The sequence below is a fragment of the Diaporthe amygdali genome (assembly GCF_026229845.1).
Source record: "Diaporthe amygdali strain CAA958 chromosome Unknown NODE_8_length_1307975_cov_65_857355, whole genome shotgun sequence".
Classification (NCBI taxonomy): Eukaryota; Fungi; Ascomycota; class Sordariomycetes; order Diaporthales; family Diaporthaceae; genus Diaporthe; species Diaporthe amygdali.
In genome coordinates, this window is record NW_026517028.1 from 544,941 (window position 1) to 555,634 (window position 10,694).

The following is a 10,694-nucleotide window of genomic DNA, read 5'->3' on the forward strand; positions in this document are numbered from 1 at the left end:
TCCGTCGTTGCTGGCTGTGTTCAGTTCGCATCTTCCAGGTTGAGCAAGCACTTAGACCAGAATATTGGATCGGCGTTACGCCCTCAGCCTCTCCCTCCTCCTCTAGACATTTCCTTCCAAATGGTGAGAGCACTATGAACCAAGCGGAGGGACTTTCAGGACTTGAGCAAAGCCGGACACGAGGTACATCACCACTTGCGCACGGGAAGACAGAACTTCTACAAATACCTGGTCTAGCAGGCCACCAATCAACGTGAGATATCATCGCCCTCCGTCACCGATAACATTTGAGAGCTACAGCCCCATTCTGTGCACGTACTTGGACTCATCTGCTCTGCGTTTCGCTCATGATACACTAGCCTTGATGCTATCTTCGTCAACGGCATCTTCTGCCCTTGGTCGAGACCCATGGTGTATGGAAACCAACGCAAAATATCACACTTAAACATGGAATTGGAATGCTCAAGGACGGATTCTTGCTCGTTCTATTCTATGAATGACTTGATATGGTCCGCAAATATCGTACACCCTGTGCAATCAATCATTATCCCGAATCAATCCCCTATACTGCATTTCACCTTATCCACGAGCAGTACCAAAGAGTACACTGTGGGCCTGCTGAACCTACGCCTCAGCCCACTGATCACCACGAAGCGTGCTCCACCACTCTGTGTACTGGTTAGCTATGCTGTATCACTGGGCATTGCAGGTTGCAGTTTGCTCACCTGTTCAAGCCACAAGCTGAAGCTCATGGAACCCATGCGAGACCGAATGACCTGGAAGCGGCTCGCAATATGGATGATCTCGTCATAAGGGATCGTAACGCGCTCCACTGAGTGGATGTCAAGTGCCGGGGGAGGCCTTGGCTGGTCAACGTCGTCCCCGTAAGCACGAGTGGGAGGCTGATCTCGCTGCAGGCTTTGACCCCCCGCGGATGCGCGCCTCTGCTCCCGCTGCTCATGTATCCCGCGGAGGAGAGAGTTGTCATGGACCGCTGGCTCGGGCGCACGCTGAGAGACACCAGACGTGGGTCGTGCCGGAGAGGAGGCAGGCCTGTCTATGACAGGAACAACAGGATCCGAGGCAGGAGGCCGTGGTGCACTGGGGGTCGGGTTGTCGGGGCTGGCCGTGGCGGACTGACTCACAACCGCCAACCGAGCTGAAACTTCCCTTTCTGCGCCCGCCAGACGAGAGCGAACTTCCTCATCTGTCCGAGATATCAATTCCTCCCGCGAAGCCAGGAGGTCACCGATGTCGTCGTACGCGTGCTGAATTACCACCGCGACGTTCTCCCTCTCGACAAGGGACGCTCTCAAGCTGTCGAGATGGCGTGAGGAGACGGCGGTAAACTGACGGGCCCTCGCGCGGATTTGATCGCGGCTGAAAAGCATGCCCGGGAGTCGCCTCGAACTGGCCTGATCCGGAGGCTGCTGAGATGAATGTCCAATCAGGTGCCGCCTGTAAGTGGACTCCACAGAGAGAGCAGAGCTGGACTCAACAGGCAGCTGAGAGGCAGCATCACTGGGGTGCACGGACAGCTGCTGCGGTGACTGCTGAGCTGCAGGCTGGGCAGGCTCCTCTGAGACGTGTTCGACAGGAGGCTGGGCGATGGGCTCTGCTGGCTCGTCGACAGGTTGCTCACTTGGGGACTGGAGCTCAGGTCCGGTTGCAGGGACGCCGGGTTCCTCAACACGGTGCTGAGGAGAGCGGTGGACTCGGGATATGGCGTCGACGTCCGCGCGCGCTGCAAGTGCCTGGATGGCCGCTCGGACAGGGCCGTATCCTGGAGGAGTTGGAGCGTGCTTGCGGTCGACTCGCGGCAGCTGGGGCCTGGTCCGCAGCAGATGTTTCTTCTGGCGCTGGGGCGCACTCCGCGATAGGCATTTCCACAGGAGCTGGAGCTGGGTCCGCGGCAGGCGTTTCCACGGAGGCTGGAGCGACGGTATCGTCATGAGCTGTGACTGGAGCCGGAGTAGAGACAGCCGCTCTTGATCGATCACCAGCCCGCGCGGCACGACGGCGATTGCCACTATCCCTCGCACGATCATTCCTGCGGATGATGCGCTGGACTTGGTCACATCGCTCACGCAAAGGGGGCGACGCTGATTGCCAAGGTCGATGAAGGCCTCGTGATTGGTAAGAGCCTCTTCAACGCTCGTCGCGACAGCCCCAGTGTCAGGGTTCCTGAATTGTTCCCTAACACGACGGTTCCACCGATGCTTCTGGCGCTCTGTCATCCTGAGCCAGTGGTCAGTGATGAGCGAAATCTCTCCGGACCCAGGCTGTCGAAAGAATGCAGGTAGACCGTCGGGTCTGCGAGTACCTGCGCGCTCGAGTATGCTGATGGGATGCTGCGGGCTTTCTTCAAATTGTCGGGGAAGGCCTGCGCCCCTTACCCACGGCTGTGTGCCATTCTGGACACGTCGCTGTTGCAGCGGCGTAAGGGGCAGAGGCTCCAGGCGCACATGCACGACTTGGCCATCAGGGTACCAGATGACAGCCATATCTCCCGGCGACGCAATACTGCCGGCAACCTGAGGCGCGCCGTCGGACTGGTAGAAGGGTTCTTGAGCAGGAGGAAAGGAATCGACAGTGTATATGGCTGTTGGAGTCTGTTTCTGGACAGATGGCGGATTCACCGGGGCCTCCGGGGATAAAGGGCTGTTTTCTGCGGGACCATCATTTCGTCGTACCCAGACATGGCTCCCTGAGAATAGATTGAGTGGTCAGCAACTCGTTTTTCTCAAGCCAGGACAATGTAGGAATGTAGTCTCACGATCTGAGTCGCAGTCGCAGGAATCGTCTCGGCATGTTGTGCGTTAAGGGCCTGCTGATCGCGAGGTGGCAAGGAGCATCGGCCGACAGAGGTGGGAAGAACTTCAAACCTTGTAGAAGGTCGCGCATACGCGTGTGGTCGGACTTGGTGAAAGCGACAGGATCCGCCTCGTGTCCACCAGGACTGGATGGCAAATTGATGACCACGTCACCAGCGCCCGAGTTGGCTGAGTGCAAAACGATGGCGTTTGTGTCTGAAGATATAATTAGTGATTTCGTAGCGGGCAGCTTGACGCAGTCAAGCTGTGGTTGGTGATCAACTGATGAACAGACCCAGAGCTATGCTAGTCTTGCGCAGCTTGATTGACTTCACATACCTTGAAAACTTGTTCGTGGTGAGAAAAGACGGGTCACAAGTGGCAATTTCAGCCAAAGCTTGTGGCGCGACAAGGTTTTGAATTGGTGACGAGGTATTGACTTAAGGGGGCGGCGTTGTACGTGAGGACTGACGCGATGTGTCAAGAGGCCTTGATCTGAGAGGTGAGGGTGGAATTCGGTCGTGTTACGAGGACAGCCATCCAGTGAGAAGACGAAGTGCGGAACGAGTTTTCGACCAAGATCACAGGGGCTCAAGAAGAATAGAAGGGAGTTGAAGGGTGGTGGTCGAAGGGTGGTGGTCGAAGGTAGGCGTTTGAAGGTTGAGGGAGCCCAGTGAAGGGTGAAAAGGCTCAGTGGAAGGCTTGTCCATCCTAAAATCTTGAGCAGGTTTGGAGGAAAGCTTTCGACTTTTTGGCAGGAAGCTAGATACTTGGTGTTGATGAGATTTCTGTGGTAATTCTGCGTGCACTCTTTTCTGTTTACAAAGCTGAACTTGTCGCTGGCGGGTTGGTAAGCCAGATACCTAACTCCTATACAGCCGTGGCAGCAATGTCAATGTACCCCTCTTTCGAGCTCAAGTTGAACAAACGGTTCATCTAAAGTTTTGTTATACCAAGGCTGCCGAAGCTTCCAAAGTTGGGGTGAAAATCGTTTTGAGCTTGCTAGGTGGAATTTTGCCCACCAAGGACGGGATGGAGAAGGGGGTTGCACGTCTTGGTCACCCAGGATTACTTCTCAGGATACCTCTTGCTGCAAGCGAGACCAAGTTGCAGGGTTACGTACATTGCGTCTGCCATTTTCTCTCTGTCCGAGTTGCGTCGCAGAGACGGCAGCAATGAGGTTGGCCAGCTCAACTTGCTATCGTCAGGTCAGAGTCCCCCTGCATGAGCGGGTTGGCTGCTGGAGAAGCTGGGAAAGGGAGAATGGGCAGATTGCGCTGTGTCCAATATGTAGTTGGACAAAAAAACGAAGGCATAAGTGATGTTAGATTTGATCTGAGCAAAGAAAAGTGTAGAATGCGAGGAATAGACAAGCGGCATCATTAGATGCGTAAAGTGACAATGTTACGTCTATCACATGCGTTATGGCGAGCTGAGCACACAGAACTTACCGAAGAAGGAAAGAATCAAGACAACACAATGGCGACACAAATGTCTTTAGCCATAGTGTCTACGAGGTGTTTGGCCCGAGGCATCACATCAATCATGATTAGACACTTAGTCTGGCCTCTTTGTCGTCGAAGAAACCGAGACTCTGCAACGCATAGCCATGTACCAAGTGCAACGCATCACAATTGACACTTCGTGGTATGGTCAAGCAAGCAAGCAATTGGTAAAAAGAACTTGAGTCTCCGGCTTGAGATTAGTGAGTCGCGAGTAAGTGTCGTATTCACAGTCTCGTTGGCGTAGTCTTCCACGGTCGATTTGATGCCCAAGAATTCCTTACGATGGACAATGAAGCCGCTTTGAATCTTCTGTTTGAGGACAGCTGGTCAGCTGTGCTACAATTACGCTGGGTCAGAAATGCGCTTACCTTGTCCGCTTGCGTCTATTCGTCCTCCTGCCCTTCTGATTGTATGTATAATTTGTGGATCAATCAGTACCGGCAACCCCTTGTCACCCGAGAGACAACCATTGTGGTCTCATCGGAATGAACCACGTGGACCTGCCAGTTGAAGAAGCAATCCAGTCGGCTGTCGGAATCTGGCCGTCGCACAGGGAACCATGAAATCATTGGCTGTGATTCATATTGTAACGGATGGAACAGACAATTTGGATCTAGCTCAGCCCCGTCCGGAAGTGATGGAATGCTTTTGTACGTACTCAGGCATACGTGTCCCGCGCAAATTTGTGACTCGAGGGCCCACATAGGGGTCAGTATTATAGACGACTGTTCACTACGCAGATACAGCAATAAATCCATTGTAATTTTCGTAACGGCCATCCCGTATTCAATACCCATGGATTGACGCCAAGTATCTAGGCAGACCCATAGGGTTGTCCACTTTCGCTTACTCGGCGACCTGTGGAACGGCACAAAATTATTGGCCCGTACCTCTCTTGCCCAGGTGTCTCTGTCTCACACTTCGCCAAGTCGCCATCACCACCGCTACGGCCGCTTATGGCTGTGGCAGTGCCAGTCTCAGGTAATATAAGTTGAAAAGGGGGAAAGATTTTCAAAACCAAGACAACGGCATCCCTTGGAGGTCTTGGTCAGAGCCTGATGACTGCATAATTTCTTATTATTATATGTGGCGAGACTCATATTTGCGGGAGCGCACGTGTACTTCTCTAATATTTCCTGCATGTCAGACATGATGAACAACTGGAATTGAGCGGATAGACGCCACAAGAGCGAGATTGAACGACTCGCAGCTTTTCGGACACTTCTCAAATGGACGCTCATTTATGCGGAACGATATGACGGTACTACAGATACATCCTCCAAGTTTCAACCTCCGCGAGAAGTCTCAGTCTGGCGGGTGCAGGAGTCGACCATGTGGGAATTCATCAACATTGACATCAAAGGTGACCACGTCACCAGGTCGGCGGGCACGGCTCTGCTATGCACCATCTTGACTCAACGTCTTTCCGACCGCCGACCCGAGCTGCAATCCTTGTCTGAGACGCTGTGTTGGATTATATTACCGATAGTGTTCAAGACTGCGACTGCGAGCACAAGTGCCAAATACAGAAAGACACATTCGGATGTTTTCAGCTGGAGCGACTTGAGAAAACTACCTACTTCCACCCTGTCATTATGGATAGTTGCTTTCAGCCTCACCATATACTGGTATTTCGCGGAGGAAAACGGTCTAATTATATTCCTGCCAGTACTGACTCCTCTGCTGCTGGTCCCTCAGAGCTACCCTTCTTGGGCCGATTCGGACATCTCTGCTGCTCCATCATCGCTTGTTTCCCGAGTCTTCTACTGTTTCTGTGACACGGCCTGGGGCAGCGTTTCAGCGGCTTTATTCACTGCTGTCACCTTCAAATGGGACTGGCATATCCAAGCATCGGACGCGGTGTCATTTGTCCCAGTTGCTGCTCTGCTAGTGGCCTACCTAATTCTCGAACCTAGGCCTAGGATCTCCAACAGCAGCTATCGACTTTTCCAGTCTTTCGATCTTGAAAATGCTATTCTTCCCCTCTCTCTTCGCGTCACGCTTGTGCTGGCAACATTACTGAGCATGGAAACGTTGGCGTTTGGCTCCCCTGGAATGTCTGCGTATACCCCAGCGTTGGCTTTAACCAAGGCCCTGTCTTGGTACTTCACGACTCAAACAGTAAGTATTTCAACGCGCAGATTTTGCATGATCCTGATGTTGATTAGAATATTTAGGCTCGACACTCTTCCTGGCGTATTGCCACGGCCATGACGACATACAGCATCGCGTCCACCTCAGATCCCTTTACGCTTTCATCAAATTTGCGGGCTTTCTGTAACGTCGTGGCATCTTTCTTGTCACTGAGCCAGATTATTCACATGCTTCCAAAGCAGGCAAAAGCCAAGTCAGCACTCTGGGCTTTCTTCCTCGTCTCTTTCGTGCCATACCTTACCAATATCTTCATATTACAATTTGCGCAGCCAGTCTCATCATTGGCACACCCTCAAGACCACCCTGTCCAAAATCTAATACAAAATGCCAAGCTTGACTTCGACAACTTGATTCAGAAGCAGTCCAAGACATACGCGGCCGCTCAAGATGAATATCGACGTCGATATAGCTTAAAACCGCCGGCAGGATTCGAGACCTGGTTCAAGTTCGCGAAGTCTCATCAATCGCCAATAATTGACGAGTTCGACATGATATACGAAAGCATCGCACCGTTTTGGGAACTGAGCGGTCAAGAGGTTCTCGACGCGATGAGTCGCGCGCAGAATACTCCAGGCAGTGACTTGTGGCTCTGCTCATTGTCTGGTCGAGAGGCAAGGACTGTCTGCACCCATCCATATCGCATTTTCGACAGGCACATCCAATCTTCATTCGAAAAGCTGTTGGGGGACTTGAGAGGTTATCTTCCCGACATCAAGTTTCTAGTGAACCATATCGATGAACCAAGAGTCTTGATACCTCGACCGGGGAGCACCCATGAGAGCGGAGTGTTGACGCTGGACAACATGTCAAGACGGCCCGTATGGGACACACTGACCAGTTTTTGCTCCTATAAAGGGGGAAATAGAACTAGTGATCAGACTAGACACATGGTGGATGACTTTGGCCTCCCATTCGTCACAGATCCAATTTCAAGTTTGGACTTATGCCAACACCCAGAGTACAGCACCGCTCACGGTCTCCTGATGAGCCCTTCGTCTTTCCCCCTGCTCGAAGGCATGGTGCCAGTTCTCTCAACTGGTTCGCTTTCGACAATGGGTGACATAGTGTATCCCAGCCCAGCTTATTTGGAAGATGAGTTCCGATATAACGATGCACATGACATTGGGTGGGACAGCAAGCGAAACCATCTTTACTGGGCTGGCTCTAACACCGGTGGCCATGCACCAGATGGCCAATGGCGATATTTTCACCGCCAACGATTTGTCGAGTTGGCGCAGAACCTGAATAGGCGTGAGCATTATTATCTACGGGAAACGGATGGCGTGTTGAGCCGTGTGAAGTCATACTTTCTCAACTCCAGGTTATTCGACGTGGCCTTCACGAGGATATTCCAGTGCGAGAGACCATTTTGTAGAAACCAGCGGGCGTACTTCAACTTAAGGCCTTGGGAGGACAAGGATCGAGCCCTAGAGTCCCGCCTCGTCTTCGACATGGATGGAAACGGCATCAGCGGGCGATATTACAAATTTCTTGCCTCGCAATCGGCCCCGCTCAAGCAGACGCTCTTGCGTGAGTGGCATGATGAGCGCCTCATTCCATGGATTCATTATATACCTGTCAGCCAGGGTATGGAGGAATTGCCAGAGCTGGTCTTGCATCTCACGTCGACCGAGGCGGGGCAGGAGGCGGCAAAGCATGTTGCTGAACAGGGTCGGGAGTGGTTCGGTAAGGCCTTCAGGGAAGTTGATCGCACGATATACGTGTATCGTCTGCTGTTAGAGTTGGCGAGGTTGCAGGATCCAGCAAGGCCGCGGATGGCACCAGATAATAACTAGACGTGCTGTGACTATAGATGAAACTGCATGTGTTATACTCAGTGGTGTATTTGTGGTCAAGGGACACCATATTTGAAACTCTTGATGAAAGTTAGGTTGAAATCAAAATCTTCATCTATATTGGCATATCTTTTCCCAAAATCCACGCAGAGTCCAAAGAAGAACCTCCCTTAACGGAAAAACTAGCGACCTGCATAAAATCCTCTTTCTTTTCAGAAGGACGGATATAATTGAATGTTATTTACCGATACAAACTATTTTAGACTCGGCATAAGTATTTCTAGTGAGAAAGTGAATGATAAGGAAGAAGCATTTTTTCCAACATGCAATATTACCACCACCAGTAAATTAGCACCCGAGTAAGCATATATTCCTAACACTCTAGTCGCTGAAAATAGTTCAGTCGTTGGGGAGCCCTCGCTTCTGATGCTTGGTTCACAACTGTTACACATGAGGGGGCTGTTCGAGCTCCCATGGAATGGTGCAGCCAATGAAGGTGGCCCTGATGGTCAGAAGGCCCCAATCCGAATTGTAGCAATCGCCTAGTTTCGAGGAATTCGGTGGCTGGAGAAATTTGAGAGAGGCTTTCCGGGGCCTTATGAGAAAGTCTACTACAAATACATTGGTGTTGACATAATGATGGAATGGGAAACGAGCCTGTCAGACTCGGAGGCCTGGTACTTGTAGACGAGGACCAAGCCTTATCATGTCGGGCATTCGCGAGACACCCTTCAATTGAAATAGTTCGACAGAGTCGAGGAGGCAGCCGAAATGAATGAAAGCGGTAGGTAACCAAAGACAATTGGTTGCTTGCGGGTCGTGGGAACTCTACTCTCTCTCTCAACCTTCAACACAACATTTCACGCGTTTCTCACCAGCTAATATGGACGATAACGAATCCAACAGCGGCACGAAGGCCAAGCGCGAACTTTACAGCGGGAACTCATTTAATTCTATTGCTCCTGCCCATGAGCATAACGACGGCTTCTACATGGCCAACCTCTGGTTCCGCCGCAGCAAGATTCACTTTTCTAGAGCGGTTCAGATCTCACCTAATCTGTTCTTCGGAGAACATATCGCGAATGATACTTCTCGCAATAGCGCTGCCGTTAGTAAACGACGTTACGTTCACATTGAACCGTAGTCCGGCCACTTGATATTATGTGAAAACCCCTACGGCGTAAATATTTTGGGGTAACCTACTGTAGCGTAACCTACTTTGGAATACAATACTATGGGATAACCTACCGTGAATCCCTCTTGATGGGATAGACTCCTGTGGAATACCGTTATGCGTGATAAACTTGTATAGACTTAGGTACCGGAATATCAACAAACTGACAGAAAGTTGGTAGTCATGATGTGGAAATCTTCTAGGGTTACCTATACAAGCAATAGGACGCCTCTAATCGGTTGGCAGAGAGAGACAGAGACTCAAAGACGACGAAACCCAGTGGGTGTGGGCTTCTTAAAGAATTTTAGGAAGTGGCCTTGTAGAGGAACCTGGCAGAGCAGCAAGATAACGAAGGCATACGAGTATGAGACCACAAACTATGCAGAAACAAATGTGACGTGCTTTACCATCTGCGCTCGTGCAATCATAGGGTGATTTCTTCTATATCCATGCGATAATCCCACGACGATTTTGTCCAGCAACACACGCGGAAGTTGGACCCCAGTCGACAGTCTTCGAAGTACAATGTAAAGAGGACAGTTTCAATGAGACTGTCTCCATCCGGACTATCGTTTCCTACCGTTTGTCGTGGTTATGGGGTCCCCTACGTTGCCACATGTAAGCCCTCGAGGATGAACTTTAAGTCGAGACCATGTCAGCGTGCAGCATCTGGGGCAAGGCAATGTGCCTCCGCCATGCACGACAATGTCAAGCTTGCAGCCCAGAGGACCGCGGCAAGTATACAGAGGCCAATGAGATGAAGTGGACGGCTCTAGGACGTGCTGCAGCTACGACAAGCTCAACACTGCAGCCAACTCGTTCTGCGTCGTGCCGGCATTGAGGCATTCCCAAGCGCATGCGAGGGCTGTAGCTGCTCGCGACAGCCCAGACAGTCTATCTGCAAGTCATCGGATGGGTCCCTCGGCAGCGGACCTAGCGCATAGGAGGAGGGATGTTCTGGTCCGGGGGACCCTCATTTCCCATCGAGAGGCGCTAAGGGCTGGTGGCACCCCTTCCCCCCTGCAGGTTGCAACCTGGCCAACGGCTGCGGCCGAGGCAGAAAATTTGTCAACAAGGTTTGGTCGCTGTGCCTGTGCTCTGTCTCACTGGGTCCCTGGGGCTCTACCGAATTTCCGACGACCAGGGCCAGGTGCCAGAAGGGGGCGAGTCGCGAGAAAACAGTCTCGATCTGGCCTGGCTGGTGTGTCAATCACTGTCTACTGCAATCTGGTCGCATGTCGGGAAGCAAATA

The 10,694-nt window shown here is 51.7% G+C and overlaps 3 protein-coding genes across 3 annotated transcripts; 2 read left to right on the forward strand and 1 right to left on the reverse strand.

The window, feature by feature from the left end:
* Positions 1–554: 554 nt before the first annotated feature.
* Positions 555–4,887, reverse strand: J7T55_013397 (uncharacterized protein; the record flags this gene model as incomplete). The annotated part of the gene is made up of 9 exons (XM_053141189.1): positions 555–668; positions 726–2,238; positions 2,401–2,707; positions 2,907–3,029; positions 3,109–3,160; positions 3,937–4,011; positions 4,547–4,627; positions 4,687–4,694; positions 4,764–4,887. 9 exons carry the CDS (start codon positions 4,885–4,887, stop codon positions 555–557), a joined length of 2,397 nt encoding a protein of 798 aa, XP_052995739.1.
* Positions 4,888–5,650: 763 nt separating this feature from the next.
* Positions 5,651–8,268, forward strand: J7T55_013398 (uncharacterized protein; the record flags this gene model as incomplete). Its single annotated transcript, XM_053141190.1, has 2 exons — positions 5,651–6,439; positions 6,496–8,268. The coding sequence occupies 2 exons, from the start codon at positions 5,651–5,653 to the stop codon at positions 8,266–8,268; spliced, it is 2,562 nt and encodes an 853-aa protein (XP_052995740.1).
* An 883-nt stretch (positions 8,269–9,151) lies between these two features.
* J7T55_013399 (uncharacterized protein) lies at positions 9,152–9,412 on the forward strand (the record flags this gene model as incomplete). Its single annotated transcript, XM_053141191.1, has 1 exon — positions 9,152–9,412. The coding sequence occupies one exon, from the start codon at positions 9,152–9,154 to the stop codon at positions 9,410–9,412; it is 261 nt and encodes an 86-aa protein (XP_052995741.1).
* Between the last annotated feature and the right edge of the window lie 1,282 nt (positions 9,413–10,694).